Source organism: Helianthus annuus, chromosome 5 (assembly GCF_002127325.2).
Source record: "Helianthus annuus cultivar XRQ/B chromosome 5, HanXRQr2.0-SUNRISE, whole genome shotgun sequence".
In the NCBI taxonomy this organism is placed as follows: Eukaryota; Viridiplantae; Streptophyta; class Magnoliopsida; order Asterales; family Asteraceae; genus Helianthus; species Helianthus annuus.
In genome coordinates this window covers 173,378,441-173,400,420 of record NC_035437.2, presented here as the reverse complement: position 1 = coordinate 173,400,420, position 21,980 = coordinate 173,378,441, and the positions used below count along the sequence as shown (strand labels likewise).

Here is a 21,980-nt window from a genome sequence, read left to right as displayed (position 1 = left end):
CCTGAACTGATTTTAAGTAGAAAGTTATGATAATAAAGTAATAATAATTAAACTCCCATATGCATGACTAATTTGTTGTTTTGTTCAATCGGTGGGTTTAAGTTGTCAACGCGTGGAACAAAAGAAAACCAGCCAAATAGAAAACCAAAACCTGGTGGCTGGTTTTTAGTATTGTTTCTGGAGTAGCCTATTGTTTACTATAGTATATTCTACAAACAAACACAAATCAAATCCTCTCACTCGAACCTATAAATACCAGTTTATTCAGACCTCATCTTCATCTCAAGCAATAATCAAAACAAATTAATCTCATTCCAAGAATATTCTCTGTTCAGCGATCAAACAAAAGTATGTCGTCGACTACTACAGGCCAGGTTATTCGATGCAAAGGTATGTTGATAGTACCGAGTTCGAGATCGGTGAACGATTGTAAAACTAAAACTGAAAGTAAATATAAGAGAATAATTTTTGCAATTTTTTTTCTTCATTCTCAAGTGCAGGTACAAGGTATTTAAATATGCAGGAAATAGATCATGCATGCGATAAATCGGAAACGTGGATGCACTACTAAAGGAACATGGGTAACCAATGAAAACATGGACCTACATCTATATGCATGCAAAACCAACAGAAACGTGCAAATTGTGAACATATCAAAATAAACGTGCAGTGGTAACGGTACGATACGTCATGCTCCAAACACGCATTGGGTCAAGGTGGTTGGTTCGTATCATATGTAGTTAATTCATTCATTATTATTTGATGTTTCTTAAACTGCATCACTTAAACTCTTAAAATGCGGCAGCTGCGGTGGCTTGGGAAGCCGGAAAACCGCTGGTGATCGAAGAAGTGGAAGTGGCACCACCACAGAAAATGGAAGTCCGGATTAAGATCCTCTTCACTTCCCTCTGCCACACTGATGTTTACTTCTGGGAAGCCAAAGTAAGCTTTTTAATTTCAATCAATTTTATTTCTTATTATTATTTTTTTAGATCAAATATCTAATCTTGAAGCTTTAATTACTGCAGGGGCAAAATCCTGTATTTCCAAGAATTTTAGGACATGAAGCGGGAGGGTATGTTCCATTCTTGTATAGTTGTATCTGATTAAAAAAGTTGTTATACATTTATTAGTTTGAATTATATAATCTGACAGATTTAACTAAAATGAACAACACAGGGTTGTGGAGAGTGTTGGGGAAGGAGTGACTGATCTTCAGCCAGGGGATCATGTCCTTCCTGTTTTCACCGGAGAGTGCAAAGAGTGTGCTCACTGTAAGTCCGAAGAGAGCAACATGTGTGATCTTCTCAGGATCAACACCGACAGGGGAGTCATGCTTCACGATCAGAAATCTAGATTCTCGATCAACGGCAAACCCATCTTCCATTTTGTTGGGACTTCTACTTTCAGCGAGTACACGGTTGTTCATGTTGGATGTCTTGCAAAGATCAACCCTCTTGCTCCTCTTGATAAAGTTTGTGTCCTCAGCTGTGGGATCTCCACAGGTACACCGTACACATCTATTTAGACTACTTGATCACTTGTTTTGTTGGATTTTTTCGACCTTAACGAAAATATTTTTTTTTTGTTTCTTAGGGCTAGGAGCTACTCTGAATGTTGCAAAGCCAAAAAAAGGCTCTTCGGTGGCGGTTTTCGGTCTGGGAGCTGTGGGACTTGCTGTAAGTTTTCACAAATTGTGACTCTTAAAATATCTAATTTGTATGAATGTAATTTGACTGTTAATGAATTATTGGTGATTAGGCTGCTGAAGGTGCAAGAATTGCTGGTGCTTCAAGGATCATTGGGGTTGATCTCAATGCCAATAGATTTGAGCTTGGTAAGTTTTATGAAATATAAATAATATGTTTTAAAAAATGTAAATAATACAAATATATGAACTCATCATATTCTCTTTTCTTTTTCTTCACAACAGCAAAGAAATTTGGGGTTACAGAGTTTGTGAACCCAAAAGATTACAATAAGCCAGTGCAAGAAGTGATTGCGGAGATGATTAATGGAGGAGTTGACAGGAGTGTTGAATGCACTGGTCATATTGATGCTATGATCTCTGCTTTTGAATGTGTTCATGATGTATGAATTAACTTTTATACCATTTGCATGCTTATTTTTATAAAATTCATTATAGTTATATATAAAATTCTGAATTTGGTGCAGGGTTGGGGTGTTGCTGTTCTAGTGGGTGTTCCGCATAAAGACGCCGTGTTCAAGACCAGTCCCATGAATCTGTTGAACGAAAGGACTTTGAAGGGGACCTTCTTTGGAAACTATAAACCGCGATCTGACATTCCTTCGGTTGTTGAAAAGTATATGAACAAGGTAACTAACACATTGATTTTTTAGTTTAAAATTAGTAATAAAAAAGGAATTGGAAATTGAAGGAATTGTGGGTGATTTTTTTTTGCAGGAACTTGAAGTGGAGAAATTCATAACACATGAAGTTCCATTTTCAGAGATCAATAAGGCCTTTGATTTGATGCTTAAAGGTGAAGGTCTTCGTTGCATTATTCGTATGGATGCTTAAAGTGAAAGTCGTTATTCTTAAATATGTGTTATATTATTACTTATAACGTTGTTAGTCGTCTTTCATCTTACATGTAAATGTACTCTTGAGGTCTGTTGTCAAAAGACTCTCGGTTTGTCATGAGTTATTTGAATAAGATTAATGTTCATCAGGATTTTAATTAAAAATTTAAGAGTTTGGAATTGACAAATACATGAATAGATCAAACATTAATGATTTCAGAAACCACAATTTATTTTAAAATAAGAGTAAAAAATATATCTCAATTCATAATTTTATATGTGTATATGGATGAAATTACCCTAGATTTTTAAGAGTTAGGATCTTAATTTTGACAATAAGTTTTGATAAAGAGTTTGGTATTTTACAAATACGGGTTTAATACACCATTACCAACAAATACACCACTTCTTTTTAAAGAATTTACAGGGGAACATAACCTTATTTATTAGGCCTTTTAGTTGACTTGCAGGTGGTCAGCATGATTCAATTCACGGGTGGTGCTACAAAAGAAGAACTCAATAAATAAATAAACAAATGAAAACTCATATTCCCATACAAAAATAGTAAACAATAAACTAATATTAAAAATAAGGTGGCGCTAAAAAAAGTACTCAATAAAATACTATGAAAAACAAGATGGTATTAAAAAAGAAGCACTTGTCTCATTAACATTGATAAAAAAAAAGTTAGTTGATTGTCTCATTAATTTGGCAAAAAAGTAAGATGGTGTTAAATACCTAATTTTAGGGTGTATGGATCCATATTCCCAATTTATAGCGAGTTAGTATTGTACATGCAACAGTGCATCATGAGTTTGCGGTTTTTTTTAACCGTTGATTTTCATTTTGAGTAACTCAATGTTACATCATCTAAACGGTAGCCCTAGCCAAGATCTGCCCAGACTACGTTGTCTTAACCGTATCCGCGCTGGGTTAGTCAGACTTGGTTCCGGCGTTCCCCAGGAATCGTACTGCCTCCACACGAGAAGCTTCGTTGAAGTAGCAGCCGGATGAAAACCGGGGTGCGGCTCAGGATCGAACCCCCCTCGGTGGGTTTGTCACCATGATTGCCCAACATCCACCCCTATATGACACAAATGAGAATTGAACTTGAGTCTCAATTGGAAAACTCAAGTCTCCTACCACTAGGCCACAAGTGGGGGACGCGGGGGGGGGGGGGGTGGGTTTGCAAATTTTCTACCTAGATATTTGTTTTGTTAAAAAAAATTTGGACATATTTACCCTCGCTCCTGTAGGACACGTGGCAATACTTGATGGCTTCTTACACACTTGCTACACTTTCCTTTCTCTCTCTCTCTCTCTCTCTCACACACCCTTGATTCTCGTCACATAAGGGTGAGCGGAGTGGTGCGGTAAACACCATCGGTAAGCGGTTACCGATCGGTAACACCGCCGCCGATGGTGTTTACCGATCGGTGAAGGGAAGGAATCGGTGAAGGTTTACCGATGAGGGGAAAGTGAAGGTTTACTGATGATTGGATGGTTTCATTTATTATGTTTTTTTTTTTAAATAATAGTTTACCTAATCCAAGATAGGTAAACCATCGTCAACGTTTTTGAGCATTAAGTAAACAAAATAGGTAAATTGATGTGACACTGTCTGATTGGGTGAATTGGGAGTTTACCTATTCCAAATAGGTAACCACTCCCTTCACCCTAAGGTTTTTAAGGTTCTTTGTTTTCATTTTATTACTAGTGTCAGATTTTGATTTCTTGTTCATTGTATCGTTATTGGTCTCGAAATCAAGCCTTTGGTTCGTGTTGTTTAATGCCTAATAAAAGGAAAAATCGGTGGCAAAACTTTTATGTGCAACCAACAAGGAGATAGTAACATCCTAAATTTTGTATGTAAACAATTAAGGCTTATGAAATTAAATATTATTGTCCTCCCGGAAAAAAGGTTGACGTGTTAAGACTTAAACTTATATGTTTTGAGTTGCACTACATGCATCGAATCACTACTGTACCACCATAATCAGCACGATATTCACTTTGTGTTTTTTACTCATTTTAGATTTTGAAAACCGGTATAATACTAATCTCAAACCTATATAAATGGCTTTTACATGTACCTAGGTATGATACTCATCTCATCCCTATGTAAATGGCTTTTACATGTACCTACATCTCGGACTTCAGAGAAAAACAATTACGCACTTTGATTACTCGACGATGATGAACTCTAGATTTTTTTTTTTTTTTTTTTTTTTTTGTATTTTACGTTTTTTGTTCGCTAAATATTGTTTTGTTAGGTAATTGCTGTAAACTTGTTAATATTATTTGTATCTAACAAATTAAAAAATAGTTGTTGAAATTGGAGTTTTAATTAAAAAAATTATTTTTTTGTATCATCGGAATATGATTATGCACTTCATATGTTTATTCCATTCCATGATTAATCTTTTGCAATACTTTAGCATTTTATGATTTTTTTTTTAAATTTATATATGATGGGGCGAGTTAGCCTACAATATTCCTTAACGTACGATACGTACAAGATAAAATTATGCACGAGATCATAACCCTAATCACGCATGCTAAAAAGCCGTAAATCACGCATGAACATAATCACGCATGTACAAAATCAGAAATCACGCATGGGGTAAAAACCTAATCACGCATGTATAAACCTAACTACACATGTTATAATTTCATCTCGTACGTATTGTACGTTAAGAGACATTTTATTTGACACTTTCCCTATATATGTTTACGTGTGTGTGTGTGTATAGGCCATACATATGTTCTTCTGTTCAGTGGCGCAGCTTAGTGGGAACCGAGGGTGCACCCCCATGTTTGGTTAGAAGTGTAAAATTTCTGATTTTTCGTTCTAAAAATTTTAAAATTATATAGGATCCCCCTTCTCGCGAAACTTTTGATCAAGCTCTGCCACTCCTTCTATTCGTACATGTCAAGCTCATCATTACAACAAGGTAATTTTGTAAACTTGCAATTTTATGTTTGTGTTTGCATAAATCGTATGTAAGGCTGAAAGGTGTGGGGGGCATGGATTAAGTTATCAATCGCCACGTCGGACTATTAATGGATTGTTACTCCACCCTCTTACCCCATCCACCATGGTTGTCATGGATTAAACCATGACAACCATGAGTCTTCTTTCCTTTTTCAATATTTCTTTTTCTTTTTCATAAAAATAAATTAAAATAAGAGAATAGTGGTTTGGATCATGACCACTCCCTTAAAGAAGTGGTTTTGAATGATGGATTAAAAGTTGATGACATGACGCTGATAAGGAGGGTCATAGCTCACGATTCCATACCAAAATAACTCCCTGATAAAAACTCGATCCTGGTAAAATTTATCAAGATGGTTCTTTAATAAAACACTTCTCTTGCATTTTTAAAAGATCAAACATTAAAGTTAATGGCAGTTATAATAATATAATACAATAATGATAATTAGAGTAAATTATTGTTTTGGCTCCTGTGGTTTAGCCAATTTAACCCTTTTAGCCCAAAAAAAATCTTTTAACAAATCAAACCTCGAGTTTGCATTTTATAACGGTTTTGGCCCCTGACACTAACTTTGTTACTTTTTTTTAAGTGAACTGTAAGGGTAATTAGGTAATTATATACCTTAGGGGTTGTTTTTTATAATACAAAGTTCTCTTAATATTTAATAGATTATTAATGCAATTGCTCAAGTTTTTTTATTATTTCGTTTTTTCACCATTATTATTTAACAAAATATGTTTTATATATACAAATAAATACGTATTTTCAATAAGCGTTTGTTTTTTATAAACGTCGTTTTTAAAATCATTTGTTTTTTTAACCTTTTTTTAAAATGTCTTTCGTTTTTAAAATTATTAATTTTTAAACCGCTTGTTTATTAAAATCGTTCTTTTTAAAGTAGTTTGTCTTTTAACTGCCATTTTGGTCCCTGTGGTTTGGGCACTTTTCCGATTTTAGTTCAAATCTCAAACTTTTTAAATCTGGGTCCTTGTGGTTTCACTTTATTGCCATTTTGGTCCAAAATCCAAAACCACCATTTTGACTGTTGAAACCTGGTTGTTTTGTCCTTTTGTGCAGGGGCATTTTGGTCATTGATTTTAATATAACATAATAAATACAGAGATTTCTCCACCTCTTCTCCAAACCTTCAAACACAGAGCTATCATCTAAAACACAGAGGATCTGCAGGGTGAAAGGTAGGCGGTGGCGGTGTGGTGGTGATGGCGGTGGCGGTGGCGGTGTGGTGGTCATCTGCAGACCATCATCTAAAACACCCCCTCTTTCTCTCTCTAAAACCTAAAACCCAAGCTTTTACCCTCTCTTTCTCTCTCTAAACTCGTTCTAGGGTTTGTGAAAGGTAGGCGGTGGCGGTGTGGCATTGAAGATGAAATCATGAAGCCAACAATTTCTTAGTTGTACTCCTGCTAAGCAATGGCGAACGCAATGGGATGTTTTCGTCTAATTAGGGCTCGAACCACCACATCATCTCTCGCATCAGTTATTCATCCTCCAAAAACTCCTAGTAAGCATCAATTTTCTAATGGTTCCAATACAATCATTATTTTCTATTTGTTGCAGTATCAGGAACAACTGAAGCGTTTGGTGGAGACGATAAGGAGATCCATCATTAGGTGGGTATTTAGAGAGAGAGAGAGAGAGAGAGAGAGAGAGTGCAGAGTTTGGTGGAGACGGGGTGGTTTTGGACATAACGACGGTGGCAAATCGAGAAGGAGATCCATCATTAGGTTAGGGTTTTTTGAATGATTAATGACGCCGGTGATGTGGTGGTGCTGGTGCGAGAGGGTGGTGGCAGGTGGTGGTGGGGGTGGGGGTGGTGGTGCGAGAGGGTGTGGCAGGTGGTGTTTTATCGGAGAAATCTGGTTTTGGTAAGATGATGATGATCGGATAAATCTCTGGAGAGTGGTGAGAAATCTCTGTGTTTATTATATTATGTTATATTAAAATCAAATGACCAAAATGCCCCTGCACAAAGGACAAAACAACCAGGTTTCAACAGTCAAAATGGTGGGTTTTTGGATTTTGGACCAAAATGGCAATAAAAGTGAAACCACAGGGACCCAGATTTAAAAAGTTTGAGATTTGGACTAAAATGGCAAAAGTGCCCAAACCACAGGGACCAAAATGGCAGTTTACTCTTTAATTTTTTAAATGATTCATTTTATACCATTCTTTTTAAAATCATTTATTTTTAAACATTGTTAAACAACTCACTTTTTTAAGTCATTAGTTTTAAAAGTGTTTCTTTTTAAACCATTCCTTTTAGAACCGTTTTTCAAATCGTTCATTTTTAAAACTTTGTATTCAGTTTACTTATAGCCGTTAGAGAAAAAGAACTTCAAAATATGAATGATTTCAAATATCAAAGGAATTTAAAAACGATCGATTTTTAAACGAACGATTTCAAAAATTGAAGATTAAAAAAAGGACGTTTATAAAAAAATAAAACTTTAAAAAATATAAGTTAACAAGTGTAAGATACTAAAAAACGCATGAATTTAATAAACGTATGGTTAAAAATAACGAATTTTGGATAAACAAACAGCCCAAAGAAATGAAAGATTTGAAAAAGAAATGAACCCTCTAAAAAAAGTTTGAAAAATGAACGATCTTTTGCAAATTTTTTATTTGAATAATTCTTTTTTTTTCAAATCTTACATTTCTTTTGTTTTTATACACGTTGTTTTGTAAAACTTAAAAAATGAATGACTTAAAAAAGTGAGTTGTTTAAAAATGTTTAAAAATAAATAATTTTAAAAATAATGGTATAAAATGAAGTGTTTAAAAGATTTTAAAAGACAAACGAATTAGAAAAAAACAAATGGTTTAAAAATGAAAAATTTTAAAAACTATAGATGGTTTAAACAAAATGTAAAAAATGTCACACCCTGGCTTTGCGGAAGCGTGGTTAATTTGGTGTGACTTCTTAATACCATAGCTTAACCATAACAAAGCTATATGAAATAAAAACCATGCAAGATCATCCATAGGATTAAGTTTTAAAAAAACCAAATATAACAACATTGTCTTAACGGAAACACATCCTAACAACATAAACAATGTTCAACAGACACAAACATCAACATGACATAAACATAGTTTAAGGACTGTGACTTGTCCAGGAAAGAGTCACATCCCCTAAACCCGGATGACCTCATAACTAGTGCAGCGGGAAAACGTGTCATACCGCGCCAGATCCTTTAATTCCCTGAAATACATGTAAGTTGAAAAATCAACAATAATGTTGAGCGAGTTCATGTGTAAGTGAGTAAATAAACCTTTGTATGTATAAAATCCTGGTATGTAGCAAATAAGGAAAAAGAGATCACCAATGGTTTGCAAGGCCATTGATATGTGTGAAGTACAAGTAGGAAGACTCAAACCTAGCGGATTTATGCGTTGGGCACAAAGTCACCCCGAGGTCCGTTTCTTGTTTGGCCTGGGGCTGGGCTCGCTACACCCAGATAGATCTACCGCTCCTGTCCCTCGGTCCTACCATGAGGATTAATGGCCTAAAGTTTCCGCCTACCCACTCACATGATCTAAGTAGTAAACCTCCTTACGCTAACCATACCATGTATAAAGTACTTGTAATCATAGTAACATGTATTTCACCCCCGCAGTTTAAAAACTGAAAACAGTTAAGAGAAAAGGGGGACATGAACTCACAGTGGTGCGTCTCTACCAAGTATATCTCCTGCTCAAGCAGCTGTGCGACGACCTACACGTACTAGCTCTATTAGACGGACGGCCGTGCCTTAGCTTTATGGTTTAAGTTTTTGGGAAATAGTTAGACAACTATTTCGTGTTTACATTTAGTAAATACTTGGTAATCATTTTCCTTCCCAAGGATGGGGGATTTAATACATGTGTGTTCGAAATATATTATTAAGTCTCACTTAAAATATATTTTATTTCTAACTCCAAAATATAAATATTCTTCTCAAAAATATTATATTTTCTATTACATAAAATTTTCCCAAAATAATACCTTGACAAAATACGCGTTCAGTCATATTTTCTTAAAATGCGTAAGTTACGTTTTAACGATCGAGTGGTAATAATAATTACCGGTGTAACTTATATATTTATCGTGAAAGCGTTCGTATTATTTTGGATTCGTTAACATTCGATAATATTATTTTTACCCTAAAAATAATATTTGTGTACTTCACAAAATAATCATAAACACATAACAAGTGACGTTATGTAAAATATATTTACTAAATATATATTTACCAAGTTTTATTTTGTGAAATCCCACCTCCGATATTTTGTAAATAAAGTCGTGGCGAAATCTATAATTTGAAAACAAGTCGAAAAGTATTTCTAACACTTGTAGTGACAATAATTCTAAGTGTTAGGTTTTTTGGAAAAATTTCGCCTGAGTCTCCCCTGTAACTGGAGGTGGCCACGCTTTCAAGCGTATCATTTTCTTTTATAATTCAAACCAACAATTTTCTCATTCAATCAAAACAGCGTTCAGAGCAACAAACTAGTCAATAAATATGTAAATCGCCAAAAATTACATGAACTTGTAGTTTTTCAAAACTATGAAGTAAATCCCATTACTTTTAGTGGATCTTTATACAAATCAATCCGGTTTCATGAAAACCTCGTTTTTAAAGAAATTCCATCTTTACAACTTATTGTAAAATTTTGACAAAACTAGTTCTTTGTCGAAACTTGGTGTCACACAAGTGTTTACACACTTGTGTGTTTAAAAATCATTCTTGTTCATGTAAGATCCGGCTTTAGAAAATATGATTTCTTTGATACTTGGTTCTTTGAGAATACCGCTTGTAGATCCGTAGATCTACTAGTTTTAGACACTATTTTGTAAGAAAAATCATTTTACACAAGTTCAAGTTTCGCGTGTGGTAGAGTTTCATCATTTAACCCTTGTTACACTTAAACAAGCTTTATGTCATGATCCATGATCATGACCAATCCGGGTTAAACGATGATCCGAGCTACCACAACATAGATCGGGCCTAAATAACTACACAAATCAAATACTACAAGATTTACACAACATTCAAGCTTTTAACCACCATTACTAGCATTTTTAGTAGACTTTTACACTTCATCTTGTATGTTTACGAGTTTTAACCGTTACAAATCATTTTAACCATCTTAAAATAGTTCGAGAAGGTGATTATAGTAACTTACTACTAGCTCGAGGCTGGGGAAGAATCTAGACGCAAAATGAGTGGATAAAAGCAATGAGGTGAGGTCCTTCGCCTTCCGAATGCACCAAGCCTCCTCGGGTATGATCCTTAACACTTGTGTGATCTTGGAATGCTTGAACAAAACTCGAAAAAATTGATGGATGGATAGGGGTGTTCGGCCGTAGCTTCTTGAGAGAGAGAGAGGGAGTGTTGTTGTGAGTTGTGAAGTGTTGGATGATCATGATGTGTAGACTCTTGTTCTTATAGACAATTATCAAGTAAATTACCCAATGGATCATGTGTTTTCTTGATATGAGACAAGGGTGATTAATTTAATCACAAATGGTACAAGGGTGTCCCCTCTTGGGGGACGGTTTGGTTAGGGGGGGGGGGGGGTAGCTTAGTTCAAATCCAACCATTTAGTTAGCATGTAGTTAGGTTAGTTTAGTTAGTTTAGGGATTAACCCGGTTACTAGTGTGTTGTGTATTACAGTGGGTGTTAGGGTATTCGGGGACCCTAACTGGCTCAGAAAAAGACAAACAATGTAAATGGCAATATTTTTTTGTTCCGGGTCTAGTCCGGTTGTTCGGTTGGATAGTAATCCGTTAAAGCGTTTAACAAAGCTTTAAAGTGTCGTTATTATTATTTTTAGTTACACAACTTACTCCCGACACTTTGGAAAGTGTCTAGTAACATTCTTCTCATGTTTTGGCACTTTATGAGTTAACCAAATGCTGAATTTTTAGTTAATGTGCTGAATTTTGTACTTAGAGTACGTTTTAGGCACATCCGATCACTGTAACTTGTTCCTAGAGACGCAGTTCTACAACCCTTGTATCTTCACACTCACTATTAGTGTAGTTAACTATCTCGGGCTCATACAGGCCTTAGAGGCAGTATCTGCCTGGTGCTAGTTATGACAGCACGTTCAATAGGTTATCCGTTCATTGTGCTACTGTGCTTTTGTGCATCATGTTTGTCACTAAGGTTCAGCATGTAAATAATGTAGTGACGGTAAATAGAGTATGATGCAAGTATGTACATGTATCAGCATTCAAGTAGCAGTTTATCCATAAATTCAAGTAAGCACAGTAATTAAGCAGTAATTAATTATTAATTAAGTCGTACGGATACCTGGTTTAGTGAGGGTTGTCACATTCTCCCCCCGTTAGAAAAATTTCGTCCCGAAATTTTAAGTTCTGCTTATAGATGCAGGGTTCTTGGGGAATACGTGGGGGTATTTCTCTTGCATCCGGTCCTCACGCTCCCAGGTGTATTCAGGACCAGGTCTGGCATTCCAACGAACCTTGACGAGCTTGACACTGCTCTGGCGGGTCTTGTTCACTTTCCAATCCGTAACCTCAACGGGTTCTTCAACGAAGTGGAGCGTGTCGTCAACATGAATTTCGTCGGTAGGAATGAAAACGGTATCTTGAGTTGGACTCTTCCTTAAATTTGATACGTGGAATGTATCGTGAACACCATTCAGTTCAGCAGGTAAGTCCAGCTTGTATGCTACTAGCCCAATTCCTTCCAAAGTTCTGAACGGACCTATATACCGCGGATTCAACTTTCCACGCTTCCCGAAGCGTGCCACACCCTTCCAGGGTGATACCTTCAACAAAACCATATCACCTACCTCAAACTCTAGAGGTTTTCTTCTTCGATCCGCGTAACACTTTTGACGATCACGAGCCGCCTTGATGCGATCTCGGATTTGTGCGATCTTATCCGTGGTTTCCTGGACCATATCAGGACCAACCAGCTGTCTATCACCTGCGTCAGACCAACAAAGCGGCGATCTGCACTTGCGCCCATATAAAGCTTCGAATGACGCGGCACCAATACTGGTGTGGTAGCTGTTGTTGTATGAAAATTCGACCAGTGGCAAATGTTTATCCCAGCTACCGCCCAAATCCATAACACACGCTCTCAGCATGTCTTCCAAAGTCTGTATCGTCCGTTCGCTTTGCCCGTCGGTCTGTGGGTGAAACGCGGTGCTCATATTCAATTGCGAGCCAAAAGCTTCTTGGAAGGATTGCCAAATCCTTGATACGAACCTTCCGTCTCTATCGGAGATGATTGAGAGAGGTACTCCATGGCGTGTAACAATCTCTCTCATGTAAATTTTGGCCAACTTGCTCGTATTATCCTTCTCTCTGATAGGTAAGAAGTGCGCTGACTTCGTTAATCGATCCACTATTACCCAAATAGTGTCATGGCCTCTTGGCGTTCTTGGTAACTTTGTAATAAAATCCATTGAGATTTGTTCCCACTTCCACTTGGGAATTTCAGGTTGTTGCAGAAGTCCCGAAGGCTTCTGGTATTCCGCTTTCACCTTAGCGCATGTTAAACACTTGCTCACATAAACAGCCACATCGCCTTTCATCCTAGGCCACCAGTAGTAATCTTTAAGGTCCTGGTACATCTTATCCGCTCCAGGGTGGATAGAGTACCGCGATTTGTGAGCTTTATCGAAAATAACCTTCCTTAAACCTCCAAACAGAGGAACCCAAATCCTTTTCTCAAAACATAACGTTCCTTCCTCGTTTGGCACCAATTTCTTCTCCATTCCACGGAGATATTCCTCTTCAAGGTTTCTTTCCTTAAGAGCTTCTTTTTGCGCGGCACGAATGCGCAAGGAAAGATCGGTTTGGATAATCATCTCTAAAGCCCTAACCCTTATGGGCTTGATCCTCTCCTTTCGACTTAGGGCATCGGCGACCACATTCGCCTTCCCTGGATGATACTTTATCTCGCAGTCGTAATCATTTAACAACTCAACCCAACGTCTCTGCCTCATATTCAGCTCCTTCTGGTTGAATATGTGTTGTAGGCTCTTATGATCTGTGAAGATTATACACTTCGTACCATATAGGTAGTGTCTCCAGATCTTTAAAGCAAAAACCACTGCGCCAAGTTCCAAATCATGTGTGGTATAGTTCTTTTCGTGCACTTTCAATTGACGCGATGCGTAAGCAATAACCTTTTGACGTTGCATCAACACGCAACCCAAACCTTGGCGTGAGGCGTCACAGTATACCACGAAATCATCTGTACTTTCTGGTAGTGCTAAGATTGGCGCATTGCAGAGCTTATCTTTCAATATCTGGAATGCTTCTTCCTGTTTGATTCCCCAATCAAACTTCTTTTCTTTCTGCGTGAGGAGCGTCAATGGTTGAGCGATTTTTGAAAAATCCTCGATGAATCTTCGGTAATAGCCAGCCAAACCTAAGAATTGTCGAATTTCGGTTGGCGTCTTTGGAGTTTCCCAGTTCTTAATCGCTTCGATCTTGGTGGGATCCACGTGGATTCCATCTCCATTTACCACATGCCCAAGGAATTGTACTTCTCGTAGCCAAAACTCGCACTTAGAGAACTTGGCGTACAACTGTTCCTTCTTCAGTAATTTCAAAATGGCTCTTAAATGCTGTTCGTGCTCAGCCTTCGTCTTTGAATAAATCAAGATATCATCGATGAACACTATCACGAACTTATCTAAGTACGGCTTGCAAACTCTATTCACCAAATCCATGAACACTGCAGGTGCGTTTGTTAACCCAAACGGCATAACTAGGAACTCGTAGTGTCCATAACGAGTTCTGAAGGCTGTTTTCGGGATACTCTCCTCTTGTATCCTTAACTGATGGTATCCAGATCGAAGATCGATCTTAGAGTAAAAGGTTGAACCTTGCAGTTGGTCAAATAGATCATCGATCCTTGGCAGAGGGTATCTATTCTTGATCGTCAGCTTGTTCAACTCCCGGTAGTCAATGCACATTCGAAAGCTATCGTCCTTCTTCGTGACAAACAAAACTGGAGCTCCCCAAGGCGAGAAGCTTGGTCGGATAAATCCCTTGTCTAACAACTCTTGAAGTTGTGTCGACAGTTCTTGCATCTCAGACGGAGCAAGTCTATAGGGTGCCTTAGCCACAGGCGCGGCGCCTGGGACTAAATCGATGTGAAACTCCACTTGCCTTAGAGGTGGCAGTCCACGCAAGTCCTCTGGGAAGACTTCTGGATATTCCCTCACGACAGGGATGTCTTCGATCTTTGGTTCTTCAGCTTTCTTATCTACAATGTGCGCCAGGAAGGCAGCACATCCCTTCTGCAAACACTTTCGCGCTTTGAGGCAGCTGATAATTCTTAACGGCGTATCACGCTTCTCTCCATGAACCACAATTGTATCACCATCTTCGGTTGGGATACGAACGATCTTTTCATGACAAACTATTTCTGCCTTGTTGCCTGATAACCAATCCATTCCTACCACCACATCGAAGCTTCCTAGCTGGACTGGTAGTAGATCCAAGGCAAACTCACGCTCTCCCAATTCGATCACACAACCTCTGATAACTTCATTGGCTTCTACTAACTTTCCATTGGCCAATTCGATTGAGTACGGAATATCTAATTTACTACCGGCTAAACCAAGCATATTCTTAAACTTTAACGACACGAAGCTATAATCGGCGCCAATATCAAATAAAACGGATGCATAGCGTTGGTTTACAGGGAACGTACCAGTAACGACATTGGGATCCTGGCGCGCCTCCCTCGCTTCGATATTAAACACTCTTCCACGGGCTTGGTTTAACTCTGGGCAGTTCCTCTTGTAGTGCCCAAGATCACCGCAGTTAAAGCATCCGGGTCTTTGCCCGTTTCCACCAGCTTGATTATTCCTCTGGTTACGATTCACAGTGCCCGCTTGATTCACATTGTTGCCTCGATTTCCATTACCTCCATTGTTTCCTTGTGGGCGATTTCCATTCCCACCCCGGTTATTATTTCTGTTTCCGAATCCCCCCTGGCCTCCCTGGCCAACAGTGGCCCAATAAGAATCCTTCAAGTGGCCAGGTTTTCCACATGCTTCGCATACTTTCACAGTACAATGGCCAGAATGGTGTCGTTGGCATGTATTACACTTGGGCTGGGTGCCCATATATCCCTTTCCTTTCTTTCCACTACCAGTTGTAACGTGAGCTGGCATGCTTGTTTCTCCTTTCTTGACAACACCACTGGTGCCTTGCTTGAAGTTCGAGAACTTCCGCTTGTTACCTCCTGATGACTCGACGTGAGTCTCTTTCTTCTTAGGCTCAGCATCATCGAACTTGTTCAGGCGAATAGCCTCCTCTGTGAGAGCCACGCTCAGATCAATCACCTCAGTAATTGTCGCAGGCTTGGAGGAGGTCACCATGCTTATGATTTGAGGAGCTAATCCCCAAATGAAACGTTCAATCCGCTTGAACTCGGGAGTGACCATATAGGGTACGACATGTGACAGGTCGTGAAACCTCTGGACATATTCTGCGATCTTTGGACCTTCCATTTTCAAATGCCGGAACTCAGTTTCCAATCTTTGGATTTCAGCTCGGGAACAGTACTTTTTGCGCATAAGTTCCTTCAGTTCGGTCCAGGTTAGCGCGTAGGCAGCAGCTTCACCAAGTGTCTGTACTTGCAAATTCCACCAAGATAGGGCTCCATCCAAGAATAGCCCAGAGATATAGGTGACTTGCTGGTCTGGTGCACATTTGCTCATGCGAAGAACAGATTCAGTTTTCTTAGCCCAACGAACAAAGGCGACAGCACCTCCAGTGCCATCAAAGTTGACAGGCTTGCAGTCTAGAAACTGCTTGTAGGTGCACCCTGCACATACATTATAACATGTGAACGGCATTAGCATCTTTGCTATAGATATCCAATTAGGTCATGGTATGTCTTAATGACTTAGTATTACCATGAGGTGGGTTGTTGTTGCCAGTGTTGCCAGAGTTACTTCCACTAGTCCCTCCTTGAGAGGCGGCGTATTGTGCGATGGCAGCAGCGATGATTTGCTGGAGTTCTGCCTCATTGGTAGGCATCGGCGTTTGACGTCTCGGCATCTTCTATAGATGTGTTTACGTAGGTCAGGCCATAGTAAAACGTACGTATATAATAATAGTAATAGCACATAACATCTCATGTTATAAATAGACCAATCACATAGCATCTCATGTTTCAATTATATCAATCACACAACATCCCATGTCATAAAATATAAATAACCAAATCAAGCATCAAATATGATGAGAATACTGCGATTGCCATATATCGAGACCACATAGTAAGTGTACAAGTACATCACAGTGTCATACAACATCAGTCGACTAAGGGCTACATCACCCCAGTCCAAAAACTATATCAAATCAGTGTCAATACATCCCATATACATAATCAACAAAAGTCAGAATCAGAAAGTGGTCTCCAAAAATGCTGTGCAGTCAGAAACAATCGTCGTTTTCTCACCAACGTCTACCCATACGGTACTGAAGAGCTCTACACTGATGGCGGTGGAGGAGGGGGAAAGTGGGTGTAAAACAAGCGACGCAAATGGAGCCAGTCCTCCTCCATGGCTCTCTGGGTACGCAACTAAGAAGCAACCTGCTGCTTAAGTGCCGAAAGGCGTGCAGCATAGTCCGGTGGTAAAGGTCGAGAGTGCTGCAAAGAAGTAGGGTGGGTCTGACCCTGACACTGGCACGGCGGCGGCTGAGCTCTCTCAAGCTCCTGAAGCACCGTGTGTGTGCCTCGTGCTGGGCAACAAATGACATCAAAACGTCCTCAACGGAATATCCCAAATGGAAAGGATGGTAGGGGTCGGTCGGTGGCATAACAGGTGGCGACGACCAAAGGAATGGCTCACTGGCTGGATCAAAAGGTGATACAGGAAATGGTGGAACAGGGGAAAAAGTAGTAGAAGACGGTGGTATAGCAGGGATAGATACCGGTACATGTCCAAAAGGATGGGCCGAAGAACCCTCTCCAGGTCGAGCTGGAGGTGTAAACTGAGGGAATGTAAAAGAGGTATCAACGTGACGAGTATCAGTGATCTGAGGGGGAATAGGTGGAACCTCATCATCAGCAGGAATCCACCCATGCTGGGCGTGCTCATCTCGTGGGTCCATCTGTGCCTCAAAAAGTGCACGATCAAACTGAACAGGCATAGGATCATGGTGGGGTGCAACAAGAGGGTCAACAGGTGCATCAGCAATAAGTGGGGGATCAACATGATCAACAGCAACGACATGATCGCCCTCCAACAATGGAGCATCCACAGGGTGATCATCAATAGGTGGGTCAGCAATCACAGGCTCAATAATGGGTGCGCCAGCATGAACTGGGTCATGCTCAAATGCAGGGTCTAGAGCGGCTACCTGCTCGGGGGCCATGACAGGCTCGGGATCATCAAAGGCCATCTCAAAATCAAACTCAGGGTCGATGGGATCAACTGGGTCAACTGGGTCGACCGGATCCTCCATAGGCTGATCCATGGGTATAAACTCTATATCCTGATCTGGGTCGAATCATGGGGGAAAGACAGGATCAGAATCCTCCTCAACATCGTGGTCGAAAGCAAAGCTAGGAACAGGGGCAATAGAGGATGCTCTATCTGGATCTGAACATAACGACGGTGGCAAATCGATTTTTAAACGATCGATTTTTAAACGAACGATTTCAAAAATTGAAGATTAAAAAAAGGACGTTTATAAAAAAATAAAACCTTAAAAAATATAAGTTAACAAGTGTAAGATACTAAAAAACGCATGAATTTAATAAACGTATGGTTAAAAATAACGAATTTTGGATAAACAAACAGCCCAAAGAAATGAAAGATTTGAAAAAGAAATGAACCCTCTAAAAAAAGTTTGAAAAATGAACGATCTTTTGTAAATTTTTTATTTGAATAATTCTTTTTTTTTTCAAATCTTACATTTCTTTTGTTTTTATACACGTTGTTTTGTAAAACTTAAAAAATGAATGACTTAAAAAAGTGAGTTGTTTAAAAATGTTTAAAAATAAATAATTTTAAAAATAATGGTATAAAATGAAGTGTTTAAAAGATTTTAAAAGACAAACGATTTAAAAAAAAAAACAAATGGTTTAAAAATGAAAAATTTTAAAAACTATAGATGGTTTAAACAAAATGCAAAAAAACAAATTATTTTTTAAAACGACTTTTATAAAAACAAAACGGTTAATGAAAATACATATGTATTTATATATTTAAAACGAATTTTGTTAAATAACAATCTTGAAAATAATGAAATAATAGAAAAAACTTTAGTAATTGCATTAATAATCTCTTAAGTTAAAAAAAAAACTTTCTAAATCAAAAAATGACCTAATTACCCTTACACTAACTGCAAAAACTAACAAAGTTAGTGTCAGGAGTCAAAACCGATATAAAATGCAACATCGGGGTCTGATATGTTAAAAAGTTATTTTTGGCCTAAAATGATTAAACTGGCTAAACCACAGGGGTCAAAACAGTAATTAACTCTAATAATTTAACTCCCATATGCATGAATAGTTTCTTGTTATCTTTAAACAGTGGGTTTAATATTCAAGTTGCCTATGTGTGGATCAAAAGAAAACCAGGCAAATAGAAAACCTGGTGGCTGGTTTTTAGCTCTGTTTATGGAGTAGCCTATTGTTTACTAGATAGATTCCACAAACACAAATCAAACACCCTCACTCACTCCATCTTATAAATACCAGTTTATTCATACTACATCTTCATTACAAAAATCTCTGATCAATTAACAAGAAACAAAAGTATGTCGTCGACCACTACAGGCCAAGTTATTCGATGCAAAGGTAAGCCTCCTCATGTTTACCAGATTCTACAAACTCAAATCAAACCCTCTGACTCGATAAGTTTTAAGCGCTCACTCGATCCTATAAATACCCGTCTTCTACTCAAGACTATATCTTCTTCTTCTTCATCTCAAGCAATAATCAAAACCAATTCATCTCGTTTCAAGATTTTCTGTTCTAGCGATCAGGTAACAACAAACAAAAGTATGTCCACCAATGCAGGCCAGGTGATTCGATGCAAAGGTAGTAAGGAATTCATTCATTCATTCATTCATCCATATTCGATATATTCCTAAACTGCATCACTTAAACTCTTAATATTCCTTAAAATGCCGCAGCTGCGGTGGCGTGGGAAGCCGGAAAACCGCTGGTGATTGAGGAAGTGGAGGTGGCGCCACCGCAGAAAATGGAAGTTCGAATTAAGATCCTCTTCACTTCCCTCTGTCACACAGATGTTTACTTCTGGGAAGCCAAAGTAATTATTATTTTAATTTTGACATCAATTATTCTTTTATATAATTAATAATATGTTTTTTTAATAAAATCTTTAATTACTGCAGGGGCAAAATCCTGTATTTCCTAGAATTTTAGGACATGAAGCCGGAGGGTGAGTTCAATTCTTGTATCAGATTCAAAAGGGTCTGTTGTAATCCCGTTTCAACCTGAAATAAACAATCTGATCGATTTCGATTTACATGAACAGGATTGTGGAGAGTGTTGGGGAAGGAGTGACTGATCTACAGCCAGGGGATCATGTGCTTCCTGTTTTCACCGGAGAGTGCAAAGAGTGTGCTCACTGTAAGTCCGAAGAGAGCAACATGTGTGACCTTCTCAGGATCAACACCGACAGGGGAGTCATGCTTCACGATCAGAAATCTCGATTCTCGATCAACGGCAAACCCATCTTCCATTTTGTGGGGACTTCTACTTTTAGCGAGTACACGGTTGTTCATGTTGGATGTCTTGCGAAGATCAACCCTCTTGCCCCTCTTGATAAAGTTTGTATTCTCAGCTGTGGAATCTCCACAGGTAAAATAACCCTAGTTTTGTTGGTTTTTTTTAATGCAACCTAGTTATAATTTGTGTTTTTCAGGGCTAGGAGCTACTCTAAATGTCGCAAAACCAAAAAAAGCCTCTTCGGTGGCGGTCTTTGGTTTGGGAGCTGTGGGACTTGCTGTAAGTTTTCCCAAACTTGTAATTTGTATGAATGTGGTTAAAACGGTAATGAATTATTGGTAATTAGGCTGCTGAAGGTGCAAGAATTGCTGGTGCTTCAAGGATCATTGGAGTTGATCTCAATGCCAACAGATTTGAGCTTGGTAAGTTGCAAGAAATCTAAAGTTTAAACAAATCTAATAAAAGATGAATCTTATATTTTCTTTTATCGCTACGACAGCAAAGAAATTTGGAGTTACAGAGTTTGTGAACCCAAAAGATTACAAGAAACCGGTGCAAGAAGTGATTGCAGAGATGACTAATGGAGGAGTTGACAGGAGTGTTGAATGCACCGGTCATATTGATGCTATGATCTCCGCTTTTGAGTGTGTTCATGATGTATATATTCACCTTTATAGTTTATACATACCCTTTGCAAGCGCATTTATATATAAATTGTTTATAATATTTTGTGTTGAGTTTTGGTGCAGGGTTGGGGAGTTGCTGTTCTAGTGGGTGTTCCACATAAAGATGCTGTGTTCAAGACAGGTCCAATCAATCTGTTGAACGAAAGGACTCTAAAGGGTACCTTCTTTGGAAACTATAAACCGCGATCTGATATTCCTTCTGTTGTCGAAAAGTATATGAACAAGGTAATTAACGCACATTAATTTCTTAATTAACAACTATTAATTAAAAAGACGTTCTCAATCGAAGGATTTGTGGGTGATTTGTTGTAGGAACTTGAGCTGGAGAAGTTCATAACACATGAAGTTCCATTTTCAGAGATCAATAAAGCCTTTGATTTGATGCTTAAAGGTGAAGGTCTCCGTTGCATCATTCGAATGGATGCTTAAAGTAGTAGTCGTCATTCTTAAATATATGTTTGGTTGGTTCTTTAGCCGTCTTTCATCTTACATGTAAATTTGCTGTTGAGGTTGTTGTCAAAGATTCTCAGTTTGCCATGAGTTACTTGAATAAGATTGATGTTCATCAGGATCTTGATTAAAAAATGATGAGTTTGGAATCGACAAATAGATGAGGAGATCAAGCAACAATGATGCATGCATCTGAAAAAAGTGACTGTCATAAAGGATTATATATTTATATAATATCAATTATCAACCATTGGTTACTTGTACCTTGTGCATTATTTGTGATGTGTGCTTTCTTATGTTGAACATGTGCTCTGTTGTTTGCGGTCTGGGCTTTTTTGTTTGGGTTTTGAGCTGGACTACCACGTGTTCGTTTAAGGCTTTGTGGGGTGACACGCATATTCATTAAGTGTCTCCCCCCTTTTTTAATCAACTGAGAAGTTTCTCTCTCATTGTGAAACCTTTTGTTCTCTTACTGCACTTTGAGAGCTACGTCGCCGACCCTGGTGTCTGGTGGTTGTCTCCGATCGTTAGGGTTGTGTTCTATGCTGGTTGTTCCCGATTGTTTACAGGTAACATTGGTTGA

The 21,980-nt window shown here is 38.4% G+C and overlaps 2 protein-coding genes across 4 annotated transcripts; both read left to right on the top strand.

Moving 5' to 3' along the window:
- Positions 1–287: 287 nt before the first annotated feature.
- LOC110942213 (alcohol dehydrogenase 2) lies at positions 288–2,709 on the top strand. 2 transcript variants are annotated; one of them, XM_022183962.2, is made up of 10 exons: positions 288–390; positions 496–723; positions 806–942; positions 1,029–1,075; positions 1,180–1,505; positions 1,597–1,679; positions 1,762–1,837; positions 1,934–2,091; positions 2,176–2,337; positions 2,426–2,709. In XM_022183962.2, exons 3-10 carry the CDS (start codon positions 874–876, stop codon positions 2,540–2,542), a joined length of 1,038 nt encoding a protein of 345 aa, XP_022039654.1. In that variant the 5' UTR covers positions 288–390; positions 496–723; positions 806–873; the 3' UTR covers positions 2,543–2,709. The 2 variants fall into 2 exon arrangements, with proteins under 2 accessions (XP_022039654.1, XP_022039653.1); XM_022183961.2 differs by lacking the exon at positions 496–723 and having other exon boundaries at positions 294–390.
- Positions 2,710–19,116: 16,407 nt separating this feature from the next.
- On the top strand, positions 19,117–21,532 carry LOC110942212 (alcohol dehydrogenase 2). Of its 2 annotated transcripts, none has more exons than XM_022183960.2 (9): positions 19,117–19,364; positions 19,703–19,839; positions 19,925–19,971; positions 20,068–20,393; positions 20,458–20,540; positions 20,608–20,683; positions 20,761–20,918; positions 21,011–21,172; positions 21,260–21,532. In XM_022183960.2, the coding sequence occupies exons 1-9, from the start codon at positions 19,325–19,327 to the stop codon at positions 21,374–21,376; spliced, it is 1,146 nt and encodes a 381-aa protein (XP_022039652.1). In that variant the 5' UTR covers positions 19,117–19,324; the 3' UTR covers positions 21,377–21,532. The 2 variants fall into 2 exon arrangements, with proteins under 2 accessions (XP_022039652.1, XP_022039651.1); XM_022183959.2 differs by having other exon boundaries at positions 19,117–19,607.
- Positions 21,533–21,980: the final 448 nt, after the last annotated feature.

What these genes read in the sequence shown, in the direction of transcription:
- LOC110942213 (XM_022183961.2), top strand. Translation starts at nt 351, where the DNA reads ATGTCGTCGACTACTACAGGCCAGGTTATTCGATGCAAAG. An exon ending in CAGCTGTGGGATCTCCACAG is followed by an intron (nt 1,506 to 1,596) that starts GTACACCGTACA and finishes TTTGTTTCTTAG; the next exon opens with GGCTAGGAGCTACTCTGAAT. An exon ending in TTGAAAAGTATATGAACAAG is followed by an intron (nt 2,338 to 2,425) that starts GTAACTAACACA and finishes TTTTTTTTGCAG; the next exon opens with GAACTTGAAGTGGAGAAATT.
- LOC110942212 (XM_022183959.2), top strand. Translation starts at nt 19,325, where the DNA reads ATGTCGTCGACCACTACAGGCCAAGTTATTCGATGCAAAGGTAAGCCT. An exon ending in CCAGGTGATTCGATGCAAAG is followed by an intron (nt 19,608 to 19,702) that starts GTAGTAAGGAAT and finishes AAAATGCCGCAG; the next exon opens with CTGCGGTGGCGTGGGAAGCC. An exon ending in CAGCTGTGGAATCTCCACAG is followed by an intron (nt 20,394 to 20,457) that starts GTAAAATAACCC and finishes TGTGTTTTTCAG; the next exon opens with GGCTAGGAGCTACTCTAAAT.